Below are 15,880 nucleotides of genomic sequence, written 5' to 3'. Positions count from 1 at the left end.
TAACACAAGTGACACTTAAAGATGTGGGGGAAAAAACCTTAAAAATATTGTCTTATGATATTAACATATCACAGTGGAAACATCTATCCAAACCCTGGCTTGCTCTCTTGTTTGCAGTGTAGTTCTGAAAATTATGTCATAATAGGACACAAAACTAGATTTTTAGTTTGGAAACTTCATATCTTATGTCATACTTGCTGTGATTGGTAAGACAAGGTCATTTTTTAAATGACGTTCAACTGATTTGGGAAGAATGAGCAGGCCTAAGAAGAAAATGTTCTGTGCTGGCTCTGTGTGTGTGCCCTTGCTGTGTGTGTGTGCTGTGTGTGCGCTAGTGTGTGTGTGCTTGCTGTGTGTGTGCCCCTGCTGTGTGTGTGTGCTAGCTGTGTGTGTGTGCTATGTGCGCTTGCTGTGTGTGCTCTGTGCGCGTGCACTTGCTCTGTGTACTAGCTGTGTGTGCATGCTAGCTGTGTGCGCTTGCTGTGTGTGTGCTGTGTGTGTGCTTGCTGTGTGTGTGTGCTTGTTTGTGCGCTTGCTGTGTGTGTGCTGTGTGCGCTTTGCTAGCCGTGTGTGTGTGCGCGCAGTTGCTGTGTGCTAGCTGTGTGCGCTTGTGTGTGCACTTGTGTGTGTGCTGTGTGCGTGCGCGCACGCACCCTGTGTGTGTGCTGTGTGTGTGCACGCATTGTGTATGTGCACTTGCTGTGTGTGTGCTTGTGAGCTAGCTGTGTGTGTCTGCTGTGTGTGTGTGCCTGCTAGCTGTGTGTGTGCGCTGTGTGTGTGTGTGTGTGTGTGTGTGTGTGTGTGTGTGTGTGGATTGTATCCCTGGGGAAATCAGAGGTGGGACTCTGCTGTCTCTTCCCCGAAGAGGACTTGCTAGGCTTCAGGCTGCCCTCTTGTGTCACCTCTCTGTCCAGTTGTGGTCATAACTCAACAGGAAAATGTGTCATACCAAATTTATTTTCTGTAGGGTTGGGATGGGGTTAATTTGTCATCACGTAATTTATGTATGTAAGAGTATTAGAAGATGTTAATATTAATCCACTTTAAGCTTATAGATGCTTACCTCGTTTGGGTTTCATTGAGCTTCTTGGACCTGTGAGTTCATATTTTTCACCAGATTTGGCAAAGTTGCAGCCACTACTCATATTTCTTGTCTGACCCCGTCTCTCACTTCTTCCTCCCTGTCCCCATCTGGGACTCTAGTTAGCTTTCTGTTAGACTGTGATACTCTCTCTCAGGTCACTAAACGTGATGCTTTTTCATCCTTGTTCTCTCATCCTTTCCTTTAGGTGGTTTTTTTGTCCTGTTGCGAGGCTTACTAATCTTTTCTTCCACTTGCCTAATTTGATGTTAAGCTTGTATAGTGAATTTTTTATATCAGAAATTAGATATATTTTTGTTTTAAAATTCCATTTGAGGCTAGGCAGGGTGGCTCACACTGTAATCCCAGCACTTTGGGAGGCTGAGGCAGGAGGATCACGTGAGGCCAGGAGTTTGAGACCAGCCTGGCCAACATGGCGAAACTCCATCTCTGCTAAAAATGAAAATTAGCCGGGCATGGTGGTGGGCACCTGTAGTCCCAGCTTCTTGGGGGGCTGAGGCAGGAGAATCATTTGAACCTGGGAGGCGGAGGTTGCAGTGAGCCAAGATTGCACCACTGCACTCCAGCCTAGAAGACAGAGCAAGACTCCGTCTCAAAAAAAAAGCAAAAAAACTCCATTTGATTTTTTTCATTAGTTTTATATCCCATTATGTTCACGTTTCCATTAACTGCTTAACCATGTTTTTAACAGGTTTACTAGAAATTCCCAACTGTTCCAAAGTGGTGGTACCCGCAGGCCCGACTGCTAGTTGTGTATGACCACGTCTGCCGGTCCACGTTTTCAGCACCCATTGCCTGAAGTGTTAGCACCTTCACTCCGGTGGGTGTGGGGTAGCGGAGGGAGTGGGGTGGCGGAGGGCGCGGGGTGGCGGAGCGTGTGGGGTAGACCTCTTTCTGGTTTCATTGGCTTCTCCTTGTTCAGCACCTTCTCGTGTCTGTGGCTCATCGGGATTTCCTGTTTGTAAAGTACCTATTCAAGTATTTTCCCTACTTTTCTATTGGATGGTCTGTCTCATTTATTTGCAGGTGTTATTTATGATTCTGGGTAGTAGTGCTTTGTGAATTACATTTGCAAATAGCTTTTCTTGTCTTTTTACTTTAATGGTGTCTTTTAAGAGAAATTTTAAACTTTAATATGGCCCAATGTATCAATATTTTCTTTCATGATTAAAGCATTTTGGATCCTAATTTTTAATAATCTTTACTTTGCCTTGATCATAAAGATACTCTATTACCTTCCAAAGGATTTTATAGTTTTGTATATTTTGGATTTTAGATATAGATTCTATCCAGAATTGATTTTTGCGCCTGTTGTGAAGCTTAAGGATCCAGTTTCATTGTGTTGCAGACATAAGCCCAGTTTTCCCAGTCCCGGCTGCTGAAGATTCCTTTGTCAGGATGATCTCTGTGTCCGTTTCTGCATCTCCTTGTCTGTCTCTGCCAATACCACACACTCTAGGGCGCGTACCTCCATCTTATGTTAGGATGTCTTGGCTGTTTTTGACCCTTTGTGTTTCATACATTTTAGAACTAGCCGGTTGAGTTGGGATTTTGTTTGGGATTGTATTGAACCTGTAGATCAACTTGCGAATCATTGACATACTTGTAATACTGGGTTTTACAAGCCCTGAACATGGTATCTGTCTCTCCAAATGTTAGGGCTCCTTCAGCGGGTGTTAATACAGCCTGATACTTTTCATAGTGGTCTTGTATGTCTTTTGTTACATTTAATCCTAGGTCCTTGTTATTTTGCCATGCTGTTTTTAAAAATGTGCTTGGATTTCATTTTCCTAATTATGTGTTGCCATTTCATGGAAATTCATTTTTGTGTGTTAATTTGTATCCAGCAATCTAGTAATTTTAATCATTTGCCTGTAGCTGTTTCCTCATTTTTAGGCACACAGTCATGTTTTCTATGAGTAATGGGTTTTCTTTCCCATTCCTGTTGTTCTGGATTTTTACTTTATGTTTTTATTTTTGTTTTGTTTTTTGCTTTTCTACACTAGTCGGAACCCCTAGTGCAGTGCTGATTAGAGGTGGTAACAGAGTGGGCATCGTTGTCTTCTTCCTGATATTCAAAGGGGTGATAAATTCTCACCATTTATCCACTCACTTGTAATAGATTTTTTTTGTTTGTTTTAAAGCTTCTTCTATCAATAATTCGCCTCAAGAATGGATGACTTTTATCACTTTTTCTGCAGTGATTGAGATGACCACGATTTTTATCATTTAATATATTGATGTGTTTAACGACCATAATTTGCTTTTGTTAAAAATAAACCTTGAATTTCTGAGATAAGTCCAACTTAATAATTATGGATTTTCTTTTACATACATATTGTTATATTTGGTTTGTTAATATTTTGTTTAGCATTTTGTCGCCCAGCTATACCACCTACCACCTGTGTTTGGGCCCTGATTTCCTCATCTGTAAAATGGGGAAATAGTGGCTTCCTCACAGGATTGTTGTGAAGGTGAAATGAGTTAGTATGAATAGGACTCTCGGGCAGCATCTGGTGCGTCCTGAGCACTGGGTAGCTGCGTGCTCTAGTACAGTGGTTAGTATCTCTCTTCACGGGTGACAGCCACTTACGATTTTCCTTTGTAATGCTGTTCTTGAAAGGATTCGCATCTTTACACCACCATAAAATGAACTAGGTTGTGTATTCTTTCTCCATTCTCTAGGAGAATTTACTTAAGATTATAATTATTTCTTCCATGGATGTTTGATGGAACTTGCTGGTGAAGTCACTTGTGCCCGGAACTTTCTTTGTCAGGAGGTTTGACTACTGATCCAGTATAACTCAGTGTTCCAGGATGTGGCAGAACCGTTCACACAGACCATCCTTATGTCCCCCTTGCCTTTACGCTGCATATCCCTGAGTTGGGCTGGGGCCGTGTGACTACTGAGCAACAGCCTGTGTGTGGGACTGAGGTGAGTCATTTCAGGGCCAGAGCAGCGGGAGCTGGTGTGTCACTTTGATAGCTTCCCTACCAGTGACCTGGGCAGCTGCATCACAGGATTAGGAAGCCTGTTTGTCTTCTGTTAGAAGAGATCTCTTGTTATTCCTGAAGTTGGACGTTGTGTGAGTAATACATTTTGTGTGTCCAGCCAATGAAGTGTTAGGGGTTTTCTTTTGTAGCTGGCAGTGACTTCCCCTAAGTCACAGGGCTGAGCAGGCTTTCCATTTCTTTTGGAGTTAGTTTTTGTAAGTTATGTGTCTCTAAGAATTGGTCCATATTGTCTTAATTTTCCATTTTGGGGGGTATAACACACATAATTTGAATGGCTTCAACATTTGAAGTTGTGTGTGTCCCTGTGGCAGAGATGTAGGGACAGTTGTGTCCCTTCAAGCAAGACCTTGCCATCCAGGGGCAGGGAGTACAGGGGTACAGACCATCTCCAGCCACCATGCTGTCAGGCTGTGCCTGGGCTCTGGAGCTGAGGACACACTCATCCAGGCAGCCGCAGCCAGTGTCCAAGCAGGCAGGGCCTGGGCCTAATGCGAACCACAGGGAGCTCCCTAGCAGGCCATCTCCAGAGCCTCCCTGAGGCCTCTCGGCCTCCTCCCCTTGTTGCTGTTCAGGGGCATTCCTCACTAGTGAGCCTCTTGTGATACAAAGGCCACCTCAGCATCTGCCTCCCGGGGACTCAGCCCATTCTTGGCCATTCTTCATATTCGTTATTTGAACTTTCTCTTCAGTCCTTTCAAAAAAACACCCTTTGCCTCCATTTTCTTTTCAATTTCTGATCTGATCTATCATTAGCCATGCTGAAATTACAAATAAATATGGGTTAAAATATTATTTTATCAATTTCCCTGTTCTGTGTTTCTTTCTCTTGTTTTATCAGCGAAGCTGATTTTTTTTTTTTTTTTTTTTTTTTTTTTTTTTTTGAGGTGGAGTCTCGCTCTGTCGCCCAGGCTGGAGTGCAGTGGCGTGATCTCGGCTCACTGCAAGCTCCATCTCCCGGGTTCACGCCATTCTCCTGCCTCAGCCTCCCGAGTAGCTGGGACTACAGGCGCCTGCCACCAAGCCTGGCTAATTTTTTTGTATTTTTAGCAGAGACAGCATTTCACCGTGTTAGCCAGGATGTTCTCGATCTCCTGACCTTGTGATCCGCCCACCTCGGCCTCCCGAAGTGCTGGGACTACAGGTGTGAGCCACCGCGCCCAGCCTCAGCGAAGCTGATTGATCCACCATCTCATTAGTTTAAATCTGCCATCTCATTTTGTGCTGTTTGTTCTATTCCATGGTTTTTTCCCTCTTCACTTTTGCCACTTTTAGATGATCTCCTGTCATCCCGCATGTCCCTCTGCTCGTTTGGAGACTGTACTCTGCTTCTGTTCCATGCTTATGGCATGTGTGCATTTAGTCCATGCTCTCACCCACCTCTGGGGTTGGTTCCTCGAGCGCGAGGTGTGCGTCCCTCTCCATGCTCCTGTTCTGCTCACCTGTGGGGGTTCCCAAGTATTTTTATGAAACATTTTAATCTCACAAAGTATTGATATAGCCACTGTTAATTTGGAGTTATTGACCTATTTATTCTCTTTGCTCCACTTTCTTCACAAACCAGACATGCCATTTGAGATCACCTTTGCTTTTTGCATTTAGAATTTCTTTTAACGTCTGCTGGTGGCAAATTCTTTTTTCATTGTCCAAAAATGCCTTTATTGTATCCTCATTTTGGAAAACTGTTTCGCTGGGCTAGTATCTCAGGTTGGCATTTTTTTAATAGCAGCCTGTGATGACATTGTCCTGTTTTGGGGGCTCTGGTGGTGTTCACAGTGTTCATGTCCATTCCCCTTGAATCTAGACCCCACCCAGGGCTACACCAGTGCTAGAGCAGGACTCACACCTGACAGATGGCTGGTCCACCTGCTCCTCCTTCACAGTCCTCCTGTCTAGATGAGGAAGCGAGAGACTCCCTCGGGCAAAGGGGACACAAGGGCCTTGGCCCTGTGAGCTTCAGCCCAGTGGAGGCACTCAGCACACTCCCCACCTGGGGCCCCTCCAGTACCCATCCCCTGTTATCACCTGTTACAGACGTGTGCTCTGAGGAACAGAGAAATCCATGTTTTAACACCTTTATTTGTCACTTTACCAACTTGACACACAATGTTAACGACAGCAGACACAGGGGCAGTGTGCACACAGACACGAGCTGTTTCACTACAGGTTTGCAAGCCAGGCTCAACAGCAAGTCCAACAGGCAACACCACGCCTCTCACCTGCAGGAGGGACAGCAGGGCCACCCCACCCCGCGGACGTCCGCGGTGAGTGCGGTTTAGACATCAGCAGAAGTGGCTTTCAGAGTCAGAACAGCCATGACATGGACATCACCCGTCACACTGATAAAGTGATGCACTCAGTACTCCCTAATGTTAATCACACAGTGTAAAAATATATTGCACATATATATATATATAAATTTGTTTCCCTTTCTTGAAAAAAACTTAGTACAAACTAGTAGTTACACGATCCCTTTCAAGTTTCTCTTAAGTTGTGCAGATTTCCTTTGTGGTTTGGCTTGGTTTAGTTTTTTAAGAGGTCGAAAGAAAGAAGTAAAGCATCTCGATGTGCGCAGGACTCCCCATCACATGCCCGGGGACAAACGCTGCACCCTGGACCACCAGAGCTCACAAAGTGTTCAGTAGTAAGAGGAGGAAAGATGCAGGTTCAGTGTTTGAAGGACGTTCTAGCCTATTGATAACATCACGGTCCAGCCTCATCTTCCCCCTGTGCCATCCCCTCGTGGTGTGTGCTGTGGGGTGGGAGGGTGGCCAGTGCACGCGTGATTGCCCACAGGAGGAGATGAGCTGGGCCAGTAGAGGGACAGGTAAGTGTCCAGGGCCAAGGCGTCTCCATCTCAACTCCTCCCCACTCCAGGTGTACAGCAGGAGCCACAGGCCTGTGTGAAAACACAGGACAGGCCCTGTGCCAACAAAACACCATTCACAAAAGCAGGCAGCCGCAGCAGCCCAGGATGGGGGCTGGGGTAGGAGGTGATGCCCACGCAGGGCTGCTGTGGTCAGCCCTGAGCTGGCATCCCTGGGGCCCGGGATGGAGCGGCACCGACAGGCAAGTGGGGCGGCCACAGGACATGATGCCAGCCCAACTCCACCATCTGCGCCGAAACTTGGACAGGATATTAGAAGGTGTAAAAGTAGTCCAGTATAAATATATATCTTCTACAATATTTTAAACATATAATTTGAACTTTAATTTTGGTAACACTAACTGTTAGGAACACTACCTGGTTGCTTATCCTATAGCAGTAAATTAAAAATAAATAAGCACTCTGGCGTGAACAGTCTTCTCAGCGCTCTCCCTCTGCCTTTCTCCTTTCCTGATGCTGAGACACGATCAGCACTGTCCTCCCGACAGAACCTATTCCTGTGTCCTGGTGTCACCCCCGACAGAACCTGTCCCTCTCTCCTGGTGTCACCCCCGACAGAACCTGTCCCTCTCTCCTGGTGTCACCCATGATAGAACCTGTCCCTGTGTCCTCGTGTCACCCATGACAGAACCTGTCCCTGTGTCCTGGTGTCACCCCCGACAGAACCTGTCCCTATGTCCTGGTGTCACCCCTGACAGAACCTGTCCCTCTCTCCTGGTTTGCAGGTTGTGCAGTTTGTTATTCATAAATACACATTTATTTTCTGTTGAACCGTGGTTAGTAGAAGCTAATTGGCAGTGCATAAAAACATGCAGAAGAGAACACACACCTGCCTGAATTCACAATATTCAGAAACTGACTGAGGAAGATGCACGGGTCTGTTATGTGCAGTGGGGCTGCCGTCCAAACAATGTTCTGTGTTCGGAGGCGGCACACAGATGCAATTACGGATTCCACAGACAAGTTGTAACTGACAATGGTGACCACTATGTCCTCGTGACTTTATTTTTGCTACCCCTCCTGGCTAGGTGACAGAGATGGGAGCCGAGTGGCTGTTTTCAAAGATTCGCTTTGGAGCTGAGTGGAGAAGGGTGCTCTCCTGGCTCCCGCATGTCTGAGAAAAGCCTGAGGGCCGCTGGGGGAGGGCGGGACACCAGGGAGGCCGTGCCTCTAACTCGTGGGCACCAACCCTGGAAGTGTGGAGGGAGAGTGGGGGCGTGGGGCCTCTCCCTCCAGGATCCCAGGGTGCTCCAGGCCAGGACGGGCTGGGTGCCACAGCAGCCTCGATCTCATTCACGAAACCCACAGGCGTGGCCTAGGGTTTGGGATGCACGCCACGATTTTCTCAGAGTGAAGGGACCACTTCTGTGAATGAGCTCACCTCCAGGGGCCAAGATGGGAGCCATGAGCCCCGCCGCTCCGGCCACTCCAGCCAGGTTTGGGAAGGGCTGTGGTGAGTCGGTGCTGGCCGCGTGGACGAGGTGACCCGTCGGTGACAGGGCCTGCTCCCTGCGAGGTCGGGTGGTGCCCGGGCCGGGCGGAGGCGCTTCTCGTGCTCAGGGCCGGTTTCTGGTGTGCTCCCGATGCGCTTGGCTCTTCTCTCGAGGCCGTTCTTGTCTGAGGCCAACCAGGGACCAGGAGGCAGCGTCCTGGTGCCCAGCACCTCTCCTCAGTGTCCCTTGTCCCCACAGACCGGAGCAGGGCCTGGCGAGCCTCTGTGCCTGCCGTGCGGTGTGAGGACCCGCGGACCCCAACCCGCCTGTCCCTCCGTCCTGACCCGGCGCCAGGCTCAGCTCCAGGGCGAGGTCCTCTGGAGTCACGTTCGTTCTGCGTGGCTTGGCCGTGACTGTGGGGACTGGGCTGCCCACGGACAGAAAGGAGAAACGCAGCCTGTGACCAGGAGACGCAGCCCAGGGTGGAGCCGCGCTGGGGCCAGGGAGGCCGAGGAGGGCAGGAGTCCGAGGGTGTCAGGGTGCCAGGGTCTTCCGGGTCTCAGGCTTCGGGACCTGGGGAGCCACCCTGTTTGGTGACCACTCGTCCTCGGCCTTTTCAACACAAGGGCTTTGGAGTTATGATGGGCTGTTATCGGGTGATTCCGGTGTCCACTCGTCTGTGATCGGGTGATTCCGATGACTGCTCGTCTGTGATCGGGCGATTCCGGTGGCCACTCGTCTGTGATCGGGTGAGTCTGATGACTGCTCGTCTGTGATCGGGTGATTCCGGTGACTGCTCGTCTGTGATCGGGCGATTCCGGTGGCCACTCGTCTGTGATCGGGTGAGTCTGATGACTGCTCGTCTGTGATCGGGCGATTCCGGTGGCCACTCGTCTGTGATCGGGTGATTCCGGTGACTGCTCGTCTGTGATCGGGCGATTCCGGTGGCCGCTCGTCTGTGACCGGGCGATTCCGGTGACTGCTCGTCTGTGATCGGGTGATTCCGCACTGCACATTCAGAGTTGTTTTCAAATGTTTCCGCACGTTAGTTCTGCCTTTCACACGCGGTCCAGCCAGGTTCAGCGGGGGCACAGGGCTGGGCTTGGGCACCCCCCGCCTTCCCCAGGCCGGTGAGGTGACATCCTAAAGGAGCCACGAAGCCTGAGGTCCATTTTTCCTTGGTCTTTATTTGCAGGCACCATGAACTTCCCAGCCCTGCCATGGAAGCTGCCTGCCAGGTCCTCCCCATCCTCAGGTGGAGGCTTCTCTGTTGAGGGGCCTCGGAGACCCCCCCAGCCCTCAGCGGACCATGGTGGCTGGGAGCTCCGCCCTGAGGCTTCTGCTCTGCTCAGGTAGGGGGAGTCCTTCCACGGGGCTGTGGCCGCAGCAGGTGCACTCTTGGGAGTCGGGGAGGCGGGTGGTGCTCATGCGTGCCAGTGAGGGAGGGGCCTCGCCATCCTCCTGTACTGTGAGCCTGGCCCTGGGCAGCCCTCTGCCCTGGCCAGAGCCTGACCGTAGCCACGGGCTAACAGGCTCTGGAAAAGTTTCCCTAGGACTGCCGCAGGCTCATCCGCAGGTAGACTCCAGAACCACGGCCCAGCAGGTCACACGTGTGGTTCTGGCTGTGTGCGTGCCAAGGGACAGTGGCAGTGTGCCATTGTGACAGTGGGTGGCCACACCCGTCAGCCTCCCCAGGAGGGAGCAGGAGCGACGGCTTCTCCCCAGGTGCAGACAGGCAAGGGCGGGCCGCCTGGGTGTGTCCTGGCAGTGTGGAGTGTCCTGGATGGGCTCTGCTCAGCCCCCTGCTGGCAGAGAAACCCCCACAGACACTGCAGGACTGGGGGTCCTCCCTAGTGTCCTGCTCTCCGGCGGCGGGGATTGGCCAGGAGAGGTTAGGCCGAGCCATTTTGGGAGAGTTGAAGAAGGTGCTTGGGCTGTGGCAATGGGAGGTCTGCGAGCAAACAGGGTGCAGTTAGCGAGGACGGGCGAACGGGAGGGCCGGGCAGAGGCTCTGTCACGCGGTGAGGCGAGGAGTGTCTCGGCACTTCATGTCTCTTGCCTGGCAACACCACAGGGACCGGACATTCTGAATCTTCCCAGACCCGCTCTGAGAACATAGGCAGCCACCGCATCTTCTCAGGAAAGCAAAGCGAGTCTACTCTACCCTCACAGTCCAAGCCACTGTGGTCAGCCGGGAAGCCGCCCACTGCCCCCGACAGCTTTCGTTTTACCTAGGTTGCCCTTGGCACAGAGCTGGCCTGTAGGCATGTGTGCACAGGTGTGTCCATGTGACCGGCTTCCCCACACATGTGCCAGGCGCCCAGCACCCCCGCCAGGTGGCCTCACTCTGCCCTCTGCCCAGGAAAGCAGGAAGGCCCCGTGGTGTCCGCTGCACACAGGACAGGCCTCGGGCCCCACAGACACCTCCCACGTCCGGTGTGGGGCCAACTCCGTGTTAGTTGCCTGCTGGTTGGGGTTAGCTCCTGCCGCCCTCAGGGCTCCTGGAAGGTGTCTGCCGCTCAGGAGGTCAGCACAGCCTCCTGTTGCCATGACAGCCAGCTGCTTTAAAACGCCCCTTTGACCTGCAAACCACGTGCCCAGTGTGGTGTGATCCGCGAGACACTTTGGAAATGGCTGAGGGCGAGGCAGGTGTATTAGGAGGGTCAGTGAACTGGGGCCCAAACCTGGTTTGAGAGGGGAGTGCTGGGGGCATCCGGTGGGAGGAGGGGCGGGAGGGAGGCCTGGGCCTGGCCGCCCCCCAGCCCCCTCTGGGGCACCCGTCTGAGTTCTGCCCCAGTTAGTACAGGAATGTAATGAAGTGCGAGGTGACAGAGTCCCTGCTCCGGGGACACCGGCAGTGCCGCGAGGCATGGAGCGGGGGCTACTTGCCCCCTTGCACCTTCTGGTCGTAGGTGCCTGCGTGCTTGTAGCCGGACACATAGCCTGACTCGTCCACCAGGTCCACGCGGCCAGCCTTGCCCTTGCCCTTGCCAGAGGGGTCGAAGCGCTCCTTGTGGGAGCCCGTGAACTTGGTGGTGTCCGTGAGCCTCGACACTGTGGGCGACGAGATGGCTTTCTGCAAGAGGAGCAGGAGGAAGGGGCAGGTGAGTTGCCAGCCAGGTGAGGCCAGCAGGTGAAGTGGCTGTGCCCTGGGCAGGTCTCCCAGTGGTGGGGCAGTGGGCAAGGGGCATAAACCCTGGGATTTATGCCCCTTTTAATTCTTATTTTTACCTCTCCTGACCCTGGGGCAGCCTTGGGCCTGCGGGGTGCCACAACCCTAACAATTGCCCAGGTCCACCTGGTGTTTATGTAGTTGGGGACCCCACCACCTGCAACCTCAGAGGGAAGGGGCTGTCAGAACAGCCAGGCCCCACCCTCCAGGCTACGCCCCCCCAATCCATGCCCCTTCAGACCAAGCCTCCCCAGGACCCCCCTAGGCCACGCCTACCTGGCCATGCCTCCCAGGACCCACCCACCCCCTCCCAGGCCAACTCCCAGTCCATGCCCTTCCTGACCACGCCTTCCCAGGCCTCACCCTCCAGGCTATGCCCCATTCATGCCCCTTCTGACCACACCTCCTCAGACCCCACACCAGGCCACGCCCTCCTGACCACGCCTCCCAGGACCCCCCCAGCTCACGCCCCCAATCCATGTCCCTCCTGACCACCCCTCCCCCAGGCACCACCCACCTTCCAGGCCCCGCCCCCCTCCAGGCCCCGCCTTCCATCCCCGCCCTGCTCACCGTCACCCCTGAGATGATGGGTGCCTTGCCCTCGATGAGCCTGTGCACCTCGCGAACGGCCTCCTCGCTGCTCTTGTCTTTGAATCGCTTCTTGGCGAGCTCCTCCAGCGCCTCCTGGAACTGCTCAAAGGTGATGGTCCGGCAAGACTTCCCTCTACAGGGGCACAGGCGACTTAGGGCTGGGCGCGGGCCGGCCCAGGGCTGCCCTCCCCACGCGTGGGTCCGAGCAGAGCTGGACGGCCATGGCCCAGCAGCCCACAGGCTTCACCCACAGGCGGCCGCCCTGGTAGCGCTGCAAATCCAAACTGTCTTGGAAGAAAGCTTGGCAGAAGCAGGTCCTCTATAAAGCTGGATGCTCACACGGCCCTGCAGGCCGCTCTGACACAGGGCGTGTGCGGGTCTGCACACTGCTGGGGCGGTGCGGGAGGCCATTAGGCAGCGGAGCCCACCTCCTCCTCCCGGGGCCACCACAGCCCCGCCCAGCTGCGCCGGGAGCTGGGGGTCCTAGGACCTGCTGGGGCCCCGGCTCTGCCTGTGTGTGTTGGGGTCGTAGGTGGAGGACATGTCCTAGGACACAGGAACATGGTTAGGAGGGGCTGCCGCCCCCGGACACTTGGCAGCATGGGCGCAGGCCCACGCCTCAGATGCCCTGGCTCCAAAACCCGCCAGGCGGCCCCACTGTGCCCTTGCACCGCCCTGGCCTCAGACGTGCAGAGCCCGGTGGGCCGGAGGTGCCGTGAGCAGCTTCTGGTCACACAACACGCCACATCTAAACACGCTCCACGCCTTACAACATCCTCCCACCACAGGCCATTCAGGCAATTTCAGAGGGTTCTAAACTGACTCTTGGTTTTTATATAATAATTCTAATTAGAAAACGTTTTTCTTCTCTGACCAGATCTACCACAACTAACCCAAAGTGGGGTTTTTCAGTGTTTAAAACAAGAGATCCTGTGGATGAGGCTCAGCTCTGCAAAAGGCACCTGCATTTCACCAGGGAAGCCTCTGGACAGCGCGAGAAAGCCTGCACCCAGCAGGCCAAGCATTCCGAGGGCACTCCCAGCTGCAGAATCCACAGTGACCAAGAGTCAGGAGACAAATGACCCATAAAACCCCAGCAAGCCTTTCCAGAAGTCAGTGAGCAGAGGGCCTAGAATAGCCAAAACGATTTCAAGAAATAGAGTCAGAAGACTGACTACCCAACTCCAAAGCTCATCGAGGCTTGACTGCAAAGTGGCAGCGACGTGGGCACGGGCACGCGGCCAGCCCCGCAGCCCAGGGGGAGTCTGGCTCAGCCACACGCATGCTGCCCCTCGATGTCTACAGGTGCAGAGGCAAGCCAGAGAGAAAGGACTGTTTCTTCCACAAGTGGAGCTGGAGCAACTGGTGATCCCTGTGCAAATTAAAATGCACTTTGGTCTATACTGCACACTATATACAAAACTAAAAATAGATGACCGTCCTAATTATGAAACTAAAACTTCTAGAAGAACACCAAAGAAGATCTCTGTGACCTGCGGTTAGGCGAAGATTTCTTAGAAATGGCAACAAAACATGGCCTATAGTGGAAAAAATGGATGAACTGGACTTCATCAAAACGTTCGAAACTGTGCTCTCAGAAGACACCGTTAAGGGAATGAGAAGACAAGCCACAGACTAGGAGACATGCCTGAGAAAGGACTTGTCTCTGAGATACACAAAGGAACCTTAAAACTCAGCAGTAAGAAAAAAAAATCCATGTGAAAAGACGGGCAGAATATTTGAAGCAGACACCACCAGAGAAGACACCTGCATGCAGACAAGCACACGGAGAGGGCTCCGCGTGGGCCCCATCAGGGAAGTACCGACAAGCACACGGAGAGGGCTCCGCGTGGGCCCCATCAGGGAGTGCCAGGGAAGTGCGGACAAGCACACGGAGAGGGGTCCGCGTGGGCGCCGTCAGGGAAGTGCGGACAAGCACACGGAGAGGGGTCCACGTGGGCCCCGTCAGGGAAGTGCGGACAAGCACGCGGAGAGGGGTCCGCGTGGGCGCCCTCAGGGAAGTGCCGACAAGCACGCGGAGAGGGGGCCGCGTGGGCGCCGTCAGGGAAGTGCGGACAAGCACGCGGAGAGGGGTCCGCGTGGGCCCCGTCAGGGAAGTGCGGACAAGCACACGGAGAGGGGTCCACGTGGGCCCCGTCAGGGAAGTGCGGACAAGCACGCGGAGAGGGGTCCGCGTGGGCCCCGTCAGGGAAGTGCGGACAAGCACACGGAGAGGGGTCCACGTGGGCCCCGTCAGGGAAGTGCGGACAAGCACGCGGAGAGGGGTCCGCGTGGGCGCCCTCAGGGAAGTGCCGACAAGCACGCGGAGAGGGGGCCGCGTGGGCGCCGTCAGGGAAGTGCGGACAAGCACGCGGAGAGGGGTCCGCGTGGGCCCCGTCAGGGAAGTGCGGACAAGCACACGGAGAGGGGTCCGCGTGGGCCCCGTCAGGGAAGTGCGGACAAGCACGCGGAGAGGGGTCCGCGTGGGCCCCGTCAGGGAAGTGCGGACAAGCACACGGAGAGGGGTCCGCGTGGGCCCCGTCAGGGAAGTGCGGACAAGCACGCGGAGAGGGGTCCGCGTGGGCCCCGTCAGGGAAGTGCGGACAAGCACACGGAGTAGGGGCCGCGTGGGCGCCGTCAGGGAAGTGCCGACAAGCACACGGAGAGGGGTCCGCGTGGGCCCCATCAGGGAAGTGCCGACAAGCACGCGGAGAGGGGGCCGCGTGGGCCCCGTCAGGGAAGTGCGGACAAGCACGCGGAGAGGGGGCCGCGTGGGCGCCGTCAGGGAAGTGCAGATGGAAACCACAGCGAGGCCCCTGCGCACTCTCCAGGGGGCTCAGACAATCAAATAAACTGCCGGCACGTCGAGCTGAGCAGGCCGCGGGGTGGGGGGCGTGCTCGTCCACAGCCGGCCGAGCAACGCGACAGAGCCACTGTGGACAGCTTCTCATCACAGCCAAAGACGGCCCAGCAGTCCCGTTCCTGGGTCCTTGCTCAAGAGAAATGAAAACAGGCTCACACATAAACGCAAATGTTTACCACTGTTCTGCTCGTAGTCACCAAACCCCAAACAATCCAGTGCCCTTCAGCAGTGGCCAGACCACAGTGCTGTGATGTGTGCGCACGTGGACAGCACCCCCACTCCTTGAGAACAAGCCCAGGATACGCACCCAACGCAGTGGGTGCCAAGTGGCCAGGCTTGGAGCCAGGCACGGAGGTGCTGCTGGGTGATTCCCAGACCCCAAGGCGGATGCTGTGTTTAAACAGCACCTGAGGGTTCCCATACACTTTACACGCGTGTCCTGAAGACACAACAGACACCATCAACAGCGCTGAGCCAAAGGAGAAATCCCGCTGAGAAACACACCAGGTGCTCGGGCTCCCACAGCTCAGACCCTCACGCCTCATGGGGTCCCAGGGCGGGGAGCGGAGGCCTCGCTGTGTCCGGAGGGGGCTGTGGGGAGGCAGAGCCCCAGGGCGGGGCCTGGACTGCTGGGGACAGCCACGCAGGGCACATTCCAGACCCGCGGGTCATAGGGCGCTGTTGTCCAGCAGCATCCCCCAGGGGACGCTGGTGAGCCCGGTGAGCCGGAGGTGCCCTGAGCAGCTCCACGGCGTGGGGGTCCACAGTGTTGGGGGTGGATTTAGCCCCTTGACGCGCTCGGCGTGTACACCCGCACGTT

At 54.2% G+C, this 15,880-nt stretch overlaps 3 protein-coding genes across 6 annotated transcripts in view; 2 read left to right on the top strand and 1 right to left on the bottom strand.

The window, feature by feature from the left end:
* Window positions 1-4,893, top strand: part of CEP72 (centrosomal protein 72) — a 42,167-nt gene extending 37,274 nt beyond the window's left edge. The window contains exons 13-14 of one of the 2 annotated variants that reach the window (XR_008673301.2): window positions 1,794-1,922; window positions 3,247-4,893. The gene's annotated coding sequence lies outside the window, so the exon portion shown is untranslated. Of the gene's footprint in view, window positions 1-1,793 lie in introns of both variants that reach the window. The other variant, XM_019013504.4, reaches the window with a different exon arrangement.
* A 1,280-nt stretch (window positions 4,894-6,173) lies between these two features.
* Window positions 6,174-15,880, bottom strand: part of TPPP (tubulin polymerization promoting protein) — a 33,634-nt gene continuing 23,927 nt past the window's right edge. For all 3 annotated transcript variants that reach the window (XM_019013503.4, XM_031003308.3, XM_055367779.2), the window contains 2 exons: window positions 12,177-12,330; window positions 6,174-11,510 (listed from right to left, as the gene is read on the bottom strand). In XM_019013503.4, the coding sequence (XP_018869048.2) occupies window positions 11,316-11,510; window positions 12,177-12,330 (349 nt within the window). In that variant the 3' untranslated portion in view covers window positions 6,174-11,315. The remainder of the gene's footprint in view (window positions 11,511-12,176; window positions 12,331-15,880) is intronic.
* Window positions 11,441-14,941, top strand: LOC109023894 (collagen, type I, alpha 1a). The gene is given in 3 exon segments (XM_055367777.2): window positions 11,441-11,538; window positions 13,075-13,901; window positions 13,903-14,941. Coding segments are annotated over 2 exon segments (975 nt in total). The 5' UTR covers window positions 11,441-11,538; window positions 13,075-13,841; the 3' UTR covers window positions 14,818-14,941.

The sequence above is a fragment of the Gorilla gorilla genome, chromosome 19 (genome assembly GCF_029281585.2).
Source record: "Gorilla gorilla gorilla isolate KB3781 chromosome 19, NHGRI_mGorGor1-v2.1_pri, whole genome shotgun sequence".
NCBI lineage: Eukaryota > Metazoa > Chordata > Mammalia > Primates > Hominidae > Gorilla > Gorilla gorilla.
Note: the sequence above shows the minus strand (reverse complement) of the source record. Positions and strands in the feature narration are given on the sequence as shown.